Source organism: Artemia sp. Qi Xiang Cuo, chromosome 20 (assembly GCF_049724085.1).
Source record: "Artemia sp. Qi Xiang Cuo chromosome 20, ASM4972408v1, whole genome shotgun sequence".
NCBI lineage: Eukaryota > Metazoa > Arthropoda > Branchiopoda > Anostraca > Artemiidae > Artemia > Artemia sp. Qi Xiang Cuo.
In genome coordinates, this window is record NC_142813.1 from 12,763,644 (window position 1) to 12,778,785 (window position 15,142).

The 15,142-nt window shown below is 39.4% G+C and overlaps 1 protein-coding gene across 1 annotated transcript in view; it reads right to left on the reverse strand.

Moving 5' to 3' along the window:
* The window catches only part of Efr (ER GDP-fucose transporter), a 34,393-nt gene extending 22,965 nt beyond the window's left edge, over positions 1-11,428 (reverse strand). Inside the window, exons 1-2 of the mRNA XM_089105779.1 lie at positions 11,338-11,428; positions 8,209-8,322 (exon numbers count right to left, since the gene is read on the reverse strand). Of these exons, the coding sequence (XP_088961905.1) occupies positions 8,209-8,322; positions 11,338-11,420 (197 nt within the window). The 5' untranslated portion in view covers positions 11,421-11,428. The remainder of the gene's footprint in view (positions 1-8,208; positions 8,323-11,337) is intronic.
* Between the last annotated feature and the right edge of the window lie 3,714 nt (positions 11,429-15,142).

Here is a 15,142-nt window from a genome sequence, read left to right on the forward strand (position 1 = left end):
TGTGTATACAAACTACAGTCAAATCAGGCATGAACTCGGTCAATGTGATTGGTCATTTGTCAAATTTAAAGAAGTAGAAAACACGTGGAAGATAATGAAAAACCTGTTGTTGGACTTTCTCAATAAAAACACAACTATCTCGTGGAGACGCAAGCAGAGAATTCTTCCCTTTGTCACCAGAGAAATGAAAATTGCCAGGAACAAGAAGAAGAAACTGCCAAAGCTCATAAACAAGATACCACATAGGACTGACTACCTAATTAAGTTCAAAGCTGCAAGGAACAAAAGTTCAAGTACTGTCCAGAAAATTGATAGAGAATTCCGAGGAGATCATTGCGGCAGCCTCAAAAACCAACCCCAAGAAGTTCTAGAAATACGCCTCTGCACATAAGCCTGGTAGGTGCATGGTTAATGAGCTGATTTGTAATGAAATCCATTCAAATGACCCCAAAATATCGCTGATGCCTTGAATCACCAGTTTACATCAGTATTCACACTTGCAGACACTGCCCTGCCCCCTCCCAACCCCACCACACTACCTAATTAACACTCAAGTGTCTCCAATAATAGTGGATAGGGCTGAGCTTGAATCTCAACTTAAAAGTTTTCATTCAAATTGTTGGGCCAGATGGCATTCATCCACGACTCTCAAAAGAAGCTCATGCCCAATTAGTACAACCACTCTCAAGGCTCTTCCAAAAGTCTATTGATACCAAAGTCATAACACTGGACTAACAGCTGCCCATATCTCGCCAATATACAAAGGAGGTGACAGGACGAAAGCTCCCATTATTGGCCAATCAGTATTACCTCTACTGTCGGGAAAATCCTAGAAAGCATTGTAAATTCTGCTGTTCTCAAGCATTTGGCAACAAATAACCTTTTATTAAAACACCAACACAGATTTGAATCAGGTAGATCAGTTGAAACAAATCTGGTTGACTCATATAATTATATAACTGAGCTCCTTGACCAAAGTGTCCCAATTGATATGGTTCTGCTAGACTTTGCTAAAGCCTTCAATAAAGTCTGTCTTCAACAGCTCCAGCTGAAACTGAAGGCAATTGGTATTGAAGAGGGTGTGGGGGACTGAATTATGTCTTTCTTGAAGGGAAAAAGGCAGCCGGTTAGAGAGGAAGTACTGCATAGGGGTGAGAAATACACCGCAACATTTACTTATGTAATAAAACAAATACGAAAAAGAGCCAAAGGATGATTACTGAAGTGCTATACGTTCATGGATGCACAGAGCCTAAATTTTAAGGGGACGTCAGTTGCATAACACCCAAAAGTGCTTTGCTTTTTTTGAATTATTTTTTTTCTAATGGGATTTGAAACATTACAAAATCTAACCTGAAAAAGCTATCAGAAGAGGTGTCCCCAGTTTCAGTCCCTCATTTAATACTCATAATAGATACATAGAGCCTCAATTTACTTCTACTGCCACAACTACTAACAGCTCATTGCAGCATCAAGCCACCTGCCAAAAACTTAGGTTAAAAAGCTTTTAAGCTGAGCTGAATCTCAAGCTCGGCGTAATCTCGGCTTAAAAAGCTTAATCCACATAAGTCTGTTGGGTCAGATGGCATTCATTCATGACTCTTAAAAGACGCTCATGTCCAATTAGTACTACCACTCTCAAGATCTTCCAAAATTCTATTGACACAAAAGTCATACCATTGGACTGAGAAGATGCCTATACTTCGCCAATACATAAAGGAGGTGATAGGGGCAAAGCTCCCAATTATTGGCCAATCAGTATTACCTCTGCTGTTGGGAAAATCTTAGAAGGCATTGTAAATGCTGTTGCTCTCAAACATTTGGCCACAAATAACCTTCTATCAAAAACTAACACGGATTCTGACAAGGTAGATCAGTTGAAACAAATCTGATTGACTAATAATAATTATATAACTGAGCTCCTTGACCAAAGTCCCCCAGTTGATATGGTTCTGCTAGACTTTGCTAAAGTATGTCATCAAAGGCTCCAGTTGCAACTGAAGGCAATTGGTATTGAAGAGAGTGTAGTTGACTGGATTATGTTTTTCTTGAAGAGAAGAAAGCAGCAGGTCAGAGTTTTTGGTGAAGGTGGTGCAGCTTTCTATTCTGAAATAGCAGGGGTCTTCAGTGGGGTGCCTCAAGGAGCTGTTTTGGGACCTACACTTTTCAATATCTACATTAACAATGCTCAAAAACATGACTAATAAACTAGGCCTATATGCTGATGAATTGGAACGCATTGGTTCCATTGACACACAGCAGGGTTTAGCCTCAATAATGTCAGACCTAGATTGCTTTTGCAAATGAGCCAATATATAGACTCAAGTTTAATGCTGAAAAGTGCAAGGTTCTCCATTTTGGAACAAATAACCCACAATGGCAAAGTTCAATGTTATCAAATCCTGGTGAGAGACAACCAATTTCCAAGAGTACCTCAGATAGAGATTTGGGGGTTGTTGTGGATGAGGACCTCAAATTCAACTCCCACACCCGTGCTGCAGTAGCAGGGGCTAATCCGAGTTTTGGTACCATTAAGCACACAATCACTAGTAGATCCCCAGCAATAGTGAATTGACTCTATAAAAGCCTGGTGAGACCTGGGTTGGAGTATGAAATCTGTGTCACCACACCAATTAATGAAACAGACCAGATGGCTCTTGAATCTGTTCAAAGCCAGGCAACAAAATGCATCAAGGGTCTCAAAGATAAATAGTATGGATATCAACTGCAGATCTTGAAGCTACCAACTCTGACGTACCATCAATACAGAGGCAATATGATAATGACTTATAAGTTGCTCCAGTCTGACGACAAAGATATATTTGAACCTGCCCTGTCATCCAGTACCAGAGGTCATTCAGCAAAGCTGTTCTGTAAGGATGCCAAGACAAGAAAAAGAAACAATTTCTTCTACAATCAAATCATAGGTCTGAAGAACAGCCTAAGCAAGAGGACAGTGGGATCTACAGCAATTAATAGCTTCAAGTCAAATCTTGACAAGGACTGGGCAACAAAACCATGGCTCACTCAATGGGATCCAGCAGATGTCCCACAATCCCATCATCACTAACTTACCTACACTGGATTTATCCATATTGCTAGCAAGTGTAATTTAAGGTAATTTAAGGTAAAAAATTATGCAAACTGACAATAAGTAAAAAAATAAAACATATATTACAGTTCATCTCTGCAAACAATGAAATCATAATAATTGTTTCAGTTTGATGTTAGAAGCAATTAATTATTTTCTTCTCAGTAAAGTTAGAAGAATTAGTATTGCTTTTTAAACTTATTTTATGATTATTGGATAAATATAGACATAAATTTTAACATAGTATATTCTGAGCAGCAAGGGAACAAGAATGAGTACCCTATAAGCAGGGGCATATCCAGGCTTTTTGCTCAGGGGAGGAATTTATAAAAAAAATACAAAAAACTTTACAAAGTACATCACAAGTTTGTTTATATAGATTTTAACTACTTTTTATGAGTCGGACAATTTTTCTTTCCTTTTTTTTGGGGGGGGGGGGTGTAGCATTCCGCTATGCTTATGCTTAATTCCCTGCTTGTGCCTATACCATGCTTGCGCTTACTTAATGCTTGTGCTGTACTTAGATGTTGCTTTTATTTTGTAGGTAGCCTGGGTCAATAAACCTTTACACTAGAGAAGTATTACATGGTGTCAGAAGTGGGATCTCATGGATGTACTACAGCCATCAATCAACTGGGAAGCCAGCTCCCTAGCAGAAGAATGGGATCGTTCCCAAGAGCATGCCCAACTGATGTTTGCAGGCCCACTGGCAGGCAAAAGATAGAAAACTCTCTGTGCCTACCTACTTATCTGGGCTGGAGAGAAAGGACGTGACATATTCAACACCTTCACCATTGCAGACGAGGAACGGAACAAAATCGAACGGTACCTTGAGAAATTCAAGGCGCATGCATCACCACAGAAGAACACAGTTTTTGTACGGTATCTGTTCCAAAAACGAGACCAAACCGAGGCAGAAAGCGTAGAGAAATATATTACAGAACTCAAGACATTAATAAAACCATGTTCTTACTCGGACCCAAACGAAATGGTCCGCGATCGCGTAGTTTGCGGAATGAACTTACGCTTGAAAAAGCAACCATTATGTGCAGAACCCACGAAGTGACCTAGGCACAGCTTAAAACATTCCATGGAACTAAGTCTATTCCCATAAAGCAAGAGATTGATGCCATCTCACGCTACCCAAACTGGAACAGCAGCAGAAAAAAACAGGAAGCAAGCAGCTCAAAGAGCAAACCATGCTACTTCTATGGCGGAACATACTCCCTCTCCCATCTCTGCCCAGCAAAGGGCAAGTCATGCTCCGTCTGCAAAAAGCTCAACCATTTTGCACGAGTTTGTCAAAGTAAGACAGTAAACGCAGTGGAAGAAGACACTGTTGAAGCGGACTCCGGTGATGAAACCGTATTCTTGTACTCCACCAAAAAAAGCGAAAACAAAATCAAAGCAGTGATAGCTTTGATCATCAACGATCAGTTCACTGTCCAGTTCAAAATCGACACAGGGGCCCAGGTCAATATCAATCCAAAGAAGTACTTTGACCTCATGACCCCAAAGCCCACCGTGAAACCCACAAGCCAGCGCCTCACCAGCTACTGTGGAGCAAGGATCCCTGTAACGGGAGTCTGCGAATTATCATGCAGCTAAAAAGATAACCTCAGCAGCAGGCAACAATTCTTTGTAGTAGAAACTTCAGCTGCCCCCATCATAGGCTACTGTTCAAGCCTTGATTTGGACCTGATTAAGCTGGTATTGAATGTAAACGTAACATCTTCAAGAGTACCATTCCTGAAGGAAAAGCACAAAAAAGTGTTTAAAGGAATCGGGAAACTCGAAGGAGAGTGCATTATATACATGAAAGACGATACCACCCCAACTGTCTACCCAGCAAGACGAGTACCCGCGGCCATGCAGGATAAAATCAAGCAAGAACTCAGCCACCTAGAAGACCTAGGGATTATCCAAAAGGTCGTTACCCCAACGGAGTGGGTCAATTCGATGGTTATGGTTGAGAAGAAAGGACGGGTCCATAAGACTGTGCATAGACCCCGTGGACCTAAAAAAGTCCATCAAACGGCCCCACTATCCCATTCCCATTCTAGACGACGTCACCTCCAAGCTATACGGAGCGAAAATATTCACAAAACTTGATGCCCGTTCCGGTTACTGGTCAATTCCACTCTCCAAAGATTCTTCTTACCTCATGACATTCAGCACGATATATGGAAGATATCGTTTCAAGCAAATGCCCTTTGGAATCATCTCAGCGCAAGATGAGTTTCAGAGGAGGATGGAAGATGCCTTTGAAGGCCTAGAGGGTTTCTTCATCATCATTGATGACAAGATCGTGTACGGTGCGACGCAAGAAGAGCTCAATGAACGCCTAGCAGCGATACTCGAACGTGCCCTAGCTAAGGGTATCCGTTTCAACAAAGATAAGTGCGAGTTTTCGGTCTCCAGTGTCAGCTACTTTGGACACATAATCAGCTCCATGGGGATGCAGCCAGATCCCGAAAAGATTCGCACCATTAAGCACATGCCAAACCCATCATGCCGAGAAGAACTGCTAACCCTCTTTGGGATGATCAACTATCTCGCCAAATACATACCAAGCCTATCCACAAAAAATAAACCACTCCATGACCTGACCAAAGCAAAGCCATTCATCTGGTCAGAGGAACACACCCAAACACTCGAGGACCTGAAACGCTCTATAGTGTCGAACACCCCGTTCTTCAACCATCAGAGCAAGAACGTTGAACTCATTGTTGACGCCTCCAGCCACGGGCTCGGCGCCCACCTTGTTTCGGAAGGGCAGGTCACAGGGTATGCATCAAGATCGCTCAGCAAGACAGAGCAGAAGTATTTGCAACTCGAAAAAGAGTTATACGCCATTGTATATGGCTGTAAACACTTCCACTATTATCTGTACGGTCGCCACGTTGACGTGACAACTGACCACCGCCCCCTCGAAACCGTTGTAGCAAATCCTATTCACAAAGCCCCACCACGAGTGCAATGATTAATGTTTCAGCTCCAGCCTTACAACCTGAGTCCGAGGTTCCGACCAGGATCCGAAATCCCAGTCGCTGAAGCTCTGCCACGCCTCCATCTTAGCAATACAGATCCAAAACTGGAAGAAGATTTGGATATCTATGTACACCACATAGTACGGAACCTTTCAGCCAGCAACCAGAAGCTTGAGCAGATACGGACGAAAACAATGCAGGATGAAACCTTGAGCACCCTAGTCAAAACGATTCAAGGGGGCTGGCCGAGTACTAGAAAAGAGTGCCCAACCAACATCCTAACCTACTGGAACGTCCAACACGAGCTGTCTTTCACAAAAGGCATTCTTCTCAAGGGAGACAGATTGATCATTCCCAAGAACCTGCAGTTAGCCACACTCCAGCAGCTACATGAAGCCCACCTTGGAACCGAGAAAACCAAACAGCAAGCAAGGATGTTAGTGTACTGGCCAGGCCTCAGCTCAGACATCAAACAGTACATAGCAAAATGCCAAACATGTGCCAAGCACATGCCGAACAACTCAAAGGAGCTGATGATCAATCACAGCATAGAAACGCTCCCTTGGCAAAAGATTGCTACAGATCTGTTCAAATGGAATGGCTCCAGTTTCCTAGCAACTGTCAATTATCACAGCCGTTTCTTCAAAGTCAACAGACTTGCAACGACATTGTCCAACGCAGTCATAACGTGATTTAAGGCCCACTTTGCCCGGCATGGCATACCATCACAGCTAATGTCTGACAATGGCCCTCAGTTCACTTCCAGGGAATTCATCAATTTTGCCAAAGCCTGGGGTATTTCACTGAGCACATCTAGCCCCGGGTATCCCAAATCCAATGGACTTGCTGAGAAAGCTGTGCAGATTATTAAAAACATCATGACCAAGGTAACAGAAAATGGAGAAGACCCTTTCTGGGTCTACTAGAATACCAGAATACACCAGTTGATGGGTTTATATCTCCTGCTCAACTCCTATGTCTTGCCAACTAAAATCCATCCTACCATGCACCACACATCACCTAAAGAAGAAGGTCGTCCCAACTGAACAGTTCACTTAGCAAAGAACTGAAATGCAGAAACGCAAAAAAATTTACCATGACAAATCAGCCAAGGCTTTAAATCAGCTCAACCCTGGCAATGCAATCCACATTCAGAAAATGCCTGACGGACCGTGGAAACAGGCCATTGTGGTTTCTCATGCAAAACAGCCACGATCGCACCGGGTGCAGACAAACGAAGGTACGATTTTGCAGAGGAACCGCAAGCACCTATCAGCCCGACCACGTCAAAGTCCGAAAGGAACGAGTTTGGTTCGCGAAGGACTTGACGATGCCATAGTGCTTGACGCGACTGCCAAGCCACCACCCTCGCCGTTGCAGGCAGACCAGTTCATGTCCCCGTTGCCGATCCAGGATTGGAATCAAATCCCTAACCCCTGCCAGAGTGCTACCATGGTGCCACCCCTAGAATCAAGCACGACACCAATGACAGCATACACGAGATACAGCTGACTTGTAAGAAAACCCCTGAAACTGAACCTGTAAAGAGTGATTTTAAAAGTAGACCTGTAAATGGAGACAATATGAGAGGAAGAAGAAGTGAACTAGTTAGTGAAGATGTAAGAAGTGAACCTAGCACCTTCTTACACATACCTTTCGAAGGTACTTATTACAGTGTGTGATTTCAAAAGTAATCCTGTAAATAGAGACAGTATGAGAGGAAGAAGAAGTGAACTAGTTAGTGAATATGTAAGAAGCAAACCTAGCACCTTCTTACACATACCTTTCTGAAGGTCCTTATTACAGAGTGTAAGCCTACTCACAGTGGATGAGTGCGAGCAAGTGTGGAGTGTTGGTGTCAGAGGAAATGCATGCACCTTAAATGACAAAAGAAGGAAGATGTAGCATTCCGCTATGCTTATGCTTAATTCCCTGCTTGTGCCTATACCATGCTTGCACTTACTTAATGCTTGTGCTGTGCTTTCATGTTGCTTTTATTTTGTAGGTAGACTGGGTCAATAAATCTTTACACTAGAGGAGTATTACAGGGGGGGGGGTCAAATCCAGTAGCCCCCTTCCCTTGAAAACAGCCTTGCCTATAAGTTCTTTATACATTTTATGCTTTACCTCATAGGAATTGCAGGCTTTTTCCTGCCATAGTCCATAGTCCCAATAAATCCTATAATGGAAATGAAGACAAATTGAGAGAATGTGATGACATTGCCAGAGCCTGGATCAAACCTGGAAGAATGTGATAACATTTTGTGCTTTTCTTCTTAGGTATGTAGGAAAAGAATGAAAAAGAGAATAAAAGACATAATAATAACAGAAAAAGAATATAAGACAGAAGGGCCCTAATATTTGGAGACATAAAACCTATCTTTTTTATTTAAACCTCAATATCATGCATAAGTGCAAGAGGCAGCAAATATTTTTCTAGCCAATCAGTTACAAAGTGAATTGGCTTAGTCTATCCTTTACCAAAGGGAAATAATTTGGTTATGTTTTTGCTAAATTTTGATCTTCTTAGCCTTGATGAGAGACACATTTAGTATGCCAAAAAAGTCAATTCCTTATATTAATATTAAGCCACTTTGGTTGTGGTGAAGGTATAGAATAATGGCTCTCTACAAGAAAACATCTGGAGTGTTCCTTATCTTATGCCATTGCAGCATGATAGTTGTTGCCCCGACAATGTACCCTAGCCCCCCCCCCTAATGGACTCATATATAGTCTTAATATTATATTAATTTGTTATTTTTTTGGGGGTTTGGTCTATTGTATAATAGGTATATGCTGTGTAGACTCAAAGATGTTCAGTTTAGCCTTAGTGATTGGGTGGAATATGATGTAATATCTATTAACACTAACAGCTTCTATGCACCATGGTCAATACAAAATACAACAATATAAAGGTTATAAACAAAGATACTTCCTTAAATCAAAATTAAATTACAAATAAATTATAGAAAAGGATCCCTATGTACATATGCCCACAAAGTTTCCCAATTTCTTAATCCCCATACGACTTCAATCACTTCATACAATATCAACCCACCTTGTAGGCCATGTAGGAGAAAATTCCTTCCTCATACCATTTAATTCTTCACAAAGCCCAAAAAAACAAATTAAGTCATCCTTCCTAGCTCTACATACTTGACAAAAGTAAGGATCTATCTTCAACTTCACCCTTGCCAAATACTTTCTCTCATCAACAATTGGTAAAATATTTCCCTTTGCTTATCCACTTATGCCCTCCTTGTTAAGTTTTGCCTTAAAATAAAATTCTATTGCTCAAACACTCCTGGTATGCTATCTCTAATAGCCCATCTACTTGTACAGATACTCTCAGACTTATAGAAACATTACATAAAAATACCATCTTAAATGAGTTTAAAATGTAGATAGTAATGGAAGAAAACTCGATATTCTGCTTGATATAAATATGCTCCATATTATAAAATAAAAATTGCATGGTGTTAGTCTTTTCTTTTAGTTTGATATATATCCTAAGGCTATATAGGGGACCGTCAAGGTGAAAGGAGGGGGGGGGGGGCAAATTGCAATAAATACAACTTTAACCGTAAAATTAGCAATCTAAAAATGCTTTCTTTTTTGTTTTAGCATGTCTCTTTTAGGAGAGCTGCTATTCTAAACCTTTACCTGAAATGTTTCTTGCTTGTAGTTTGGGTAAATTTTGAGTTTTTCCAATTACATATCATTTGATACATCTTTTTATGCCCTTTCAAAATGTAGTAATTGCTTCTTTGTTAATTTTACTTTGAACCCTTAAAATGACACCTTGTTCCTTTCTATTTATAGTATAAAATGGTTACCAACAACCATGAAAATAACTTTAAAACAATCATGAAAACTAACTTATCTCAGTAATGGATGTACACTGTTTTACTTAACCCTCTGCCAAACCAACAATCCACCTGATGGATAAATATATGTGCTGCTATTAATGTTCACATTCTGATTATTTTATGGTAACTTTTAGAATTCTAGTATCCAATTCAAAGGTATCAATATACAATCAATTCTCCTTAGACAGAAACACTGGAAAATTCTGAAAACCAACATAAAACAATTTTAAAATGCTTTGGGAGTAAAATTCATTTCTGACAGAAATGCATTTTAAATTTAGATTCAGGATGCAATTCTGACTATAGAGGTAAGTTTATGGTAAAATTCTACTTTAGCTATCTTGGAAAGGTACCTACCTCTATACCTTCTCTCTCTAGAGGGTCCTGACCTTTAAAAATCCATGTGTTTGAAGAATAATGACATGCTATGCTTGACACCCTGCTTATCAAGTGCACTGCCTGTGCTTGTAATTTCTTGCTTGCTTTTATATGATTAGTGCTGTTCTTACAATTGCTTGAGTGTTTATATATGCTTTTTGTTGTAGGTGCTTGCTTGGGTTTCCATTAAACTGTTAATCTGAACCAAAAATATTGCAGTGTTATAAAAGTCAAACCTTACAAAATGATCTTCTCCTTAAATGAAGTACAACAAAATTGTTTTCAGCTTCACAACTTTGCTCAATCTCAATTTATAAGGTTGTTTTAAAGATATGCAAATATATTTCCTAAATTTTGAAAAAAAATGATATGGCTTAAAATTCTTCTCAAATAACAGAAATTGCATTTTTCAGAACTAAAGCCAGATAAAAAGAAACTGATAACTGAAAATTAAGGTAAAATGTTTTTTTGTCAAAATTTCAATGGGTATAAACCTGTCATGTAGGCAAATTTCAGGACCCTCTAGAGGGAGAGAGTGGTGGTATGTACTTCTGATGTTTATTTCTGATGCAAATGAGAGGTAAGTTTAAACTTTGGTAAATATTTACCAAATCAGAAATTTTATTTCTGATGTAAATGGGAGGTAAGTTTAAACTTTACCTCCCCTAATGTAGAAATATATACCCTGAATTGGCATATATAGGGGGGGGCTAAAATTCATTTCTGATAGAAATGATTATTATATTTGTAATCAGCATAAAAAACGGCATCAAATAGTATATTCACTTTAATTGTTACTCAATAATATGATTTGGTAAATATTTACATAAAATTTACCCCCCCCCCTACCTAATGTGCAAATATACCCTGAATTGGTATGTATAGGGGTATGGGTAAAATTAATTTGAAGAAAAAGTGATTATCATATTTGGAGAGCATAAAAAAAACCATCAGGTGGTATTTTCACTTTATTTGTGAGATGATCTATGACAAAATCTATTATAATTACTTTGTAAGAAGTTCCAAAAATATAACATTAGAGCAACAGCCAATAAAGACTAAAAAGATATAAAGGTAAACATAAAGATCCATGAGATTGGGATTTGAAATTAATCGCTTTACGAATTAATGCTGTCGCTCGAGCAGTTGTTTCGCCGGACAATTGTTAGCTAACAATGCTAAGATATATTTGTTTGGAAGGTGGAAACAGAACTGTTGGCTAACAGTTTTTAATTAGACGGCAGAAGCACTATAATTAGGAAAATTGATAGAGAGCAGTTATCTGTCTGGACAGCAGAAAAAACCCATTTACAGGCACAGCTCTTTGGTGTTAGCCTAATGAGAGTGTTTGGAGCCCAAACATGTAATACAGACGTTTGTAGTACAGACGCCCAACTGAGATTGTTTTATGGTACCAATCAATTCGGAATTTCGGATGACAAAAATATCGGTTGTTTCTATTGCAATTCCAAAAGGCTTTCCCAGTAGGAAAAGCTCAATTGAATTGCCCTTACTCCCTGCATATCTATTTTAATCCTTGAACAAGTGAAATGCCATCATTTTTATACAATTCTGAAAAAGGTTATGTCTGATTGCCTCTTACTGAGACTATATGTCTTGGCTTTACTCCAATTAGTCAGGGCTCAAGTCTTTCATCACTTCCACCAAGTGGATTTAATTAAAAAATCAACTGTTTCTTAGGCTATTCTTAGTTTTTTCGGCTTCTAGCACACATTAGCTTCATCATTCGTAACTGAAAAGCACCTGTAACCCAACTTTTTTAATATTGGAAGATAAGGTATATAGACATCGTGTCATATACGTTTTGCCTATGGTTTAGACCTTGGACTCAAGTTGATTGTTGTTCAACTGCAATCAGCTTCAGATGTTTTACTTCCCGTAGTTTCAGACATTCTGATCATTTCATCCCCAAACTCTAAATAAATTTTTTTTACTCCTGTTATTGCGTAGATTCAGCGCATAATCACTTGAGGATGTTGAGCATTTCGCTTGCGAATTTTAGAATAACACACAAAGCAGCTCTTTGAATTTTTCCCCAAAAGTAACTAACTTGAGTTCAACAAAAAATTTCGTTGGAACCCCTATTAAGTTGGAACCCCTATGCTTTCCCAAGGCCAGAACAAAATTTGCACTTTACTGAAAAAATACAAATGAATGTGCATTGTAAGTTTAATATACATATACTGATATTTAGTAATCAAAATTTTAAAATTATTTGATTTATTAAAGTTATAAAAGTAAAAACATATATATTTTTTTCAGTAAAATGCAAATTTTGTTCTGGCCTTGGGAAGCCATAAGGGTTTTACGCCCAACTTATGTTAATTTCTGCTCGTTTTGAGTTTGACTCGGTTATTTATAGTAATTTCTGTTTGTTTTGGGTTTCATTGATATATCGATGCTGATTTGTGGTAGTTTCACGCTTGGTAGATTATTTGATTTTATTTTTGCTCTTTTTTTGTTTAATGGAGTTCTTTACTTTTCTTTGAAAAATTCATTTTGTGGAAAAGTTTTTTAAATTAATTTCTTAATTAATTAATTAGTTAGTCGCTCTCCAATCACTTTCAACTAATAAAAAAGGCACTGGCCCTTTCAGATTCCAATTGAATGAGCCCTTTTGAAGTTTCTACGCTTTCTATAACCACCTTATACGCCCTCAGGGCATAGCTTACACCCCTTGCCCTGAGGGCTATGGGGAGAGGGTTGTCATCCTTAAAGACCTAATTTCCAAAAGTTGCAACTACGTTGAATAGAATGGCTATCTAAAATATTGATTGGATGTGTTTGGAGAAAAGATGGGCGTGAGGGGGGGGGGGTAGTTGCTTTCAAATCACTTTAGACTATTAAAAAGGGCACTAGCCCTTTGAATTTCCAATCGATTGAGCCCTTTTTCAAGTTTCTATGACAAAGATTTCAATAAAAACCTTATGTGCCTTCAGGGCATAACTTAGAACCCTTGCCCTGACGACTGTGGGGGGTGTATCCTGCTCAAAGGTATAATTTCCTGAACTTTGAGTTGTGTGGAACAAAATGGCTGCTCAAAATCTTTATTGGATGTGTTTGGGGAAATGGTGGGCGTGGAAGGGGTGTTAGTTGCTTTCCAATCACTTTCGACTATCAAAAAGGGCACTAGCCATTTCAATTTCCAATCGAAGGAGCCCTTTTTGAAGTTTCAACGACAACGCGTTATATAAGACATTATGTCCCCTGGGCATAATTTACAACACTGCCCTGAGGGCTGTGTGTGTGTGGGGGGGGGGGGGGGTCATCCTCAAAGACCTGATTTCCATAACTTAAAACTACGTTGAACAAAATGGCTGTCTCAAAATATTGATTAGATGTGTTTGGGGAAAAGGGGGGCGTGAGAGGCGGGTTATTTGCCCTCTAATACTTTCGACTATTAAAAAGGGCACTATTCCTTTGAATTCCCAATCGAATGAACCTTTTTAAAGTTTCTATGACAACGACTTCTATAAAAAAAAACTTATACGCCCCAGGGCATAAATTACAACCCTTGCCCTAAGGGCTGTGGAGGACTGTCCTCAAAAACATAATTTTTATCTCGAAATCAACTACACTGAACAAAATGGCTATCTCAAAAATTTTGATTGGATGGGTTTCGGGAAATGGTGGGCGTGGAAGCTGTGTTAATCGCCTTCCAATCACTTTCGACTAATAAAAAGGGCAAAAGCCACTCCAATTTCCAATTGAATGAGTGTTTTTCGAAGTTTCTACGACAACTTCTTCGATACGAGGTGCCCTGCTCTAAAGGAAAAAAATAATAAATAATACATTGTGCCAACATCGTTCTCATATGCCCCCAGGGCATAAATTAAAACCCTTGCCCTGAGGGTTCTGGGGGAGTGTCCACCTCTTTACTGAGTCCCCATGGCTTGTCTCGTTCTCGGGTGTCCCCGTTCTTTACTTAGGCAGCGCGATCGCGCTGCCTATGATTTATACAACAACTTTCTATCTAAACCTTATCTAAACCTTATATGCCCCCAGCGCATAACTTACAACCCTTGCACTGAGGGCTCTGACGTACTAATCATCCTAAAAGACCAAATTTCCAGAATGTTCAACCATGTTGAACAAAATTGATATCTCAAAATTTTGATTGGATGTGTTTTGGAAAATGGCGGGCGTGAGAGGGGCGTTAGTCGCTATCCAATCACTTTCAACTATTAAAAAAGGCACTACTTTTTTCAATTTCCAATTGAATGAGTCTTTTTGAAGTTTTTACGACAACATTTTCACTAAAAACTTTATATGCTCCAGGGCATAACTTACGACCCTAGCACTGAGGGCTCTGAGGGGGTAATCATCCTAAAAGACCTAATGTCCAGAACTTTCAACTCCGTTGAACAAAATGGGTTATCTCAAAATTTTAATTCGATGTGTTTGGGAAAATAGTGAGCGTGAGAGGGGCGTTAGTCGCTATCCAATCACTTTCAACTATTAAAAAAGGGTCTTGCCCTTTCAATTTCTGATTGAATGAGCCCTTTTGAAGTTTCTACGACAACGCTTTAAATAAAAACTTTATATGCCCTCAGGGCAAAACTTACAACCCTTATCCTGAGGGCTGTGGGGGGAGGGATTGTCATCCTTAAAGACCTAATTTCCAAAGCTTTCAACTACGTTGAATCAAATGGCTATAAAAAAATATTGATTGGATGTGTTTGGGGAAAAGGTGGGCGTGAGAGGGGGGTTAGTTGCCCTCCAATCACTTTTGACCATTTAAAAGGTTACTAGCCCTTTGAATTACCAATCGAATGAGCCCTTTTAAAGTTTCT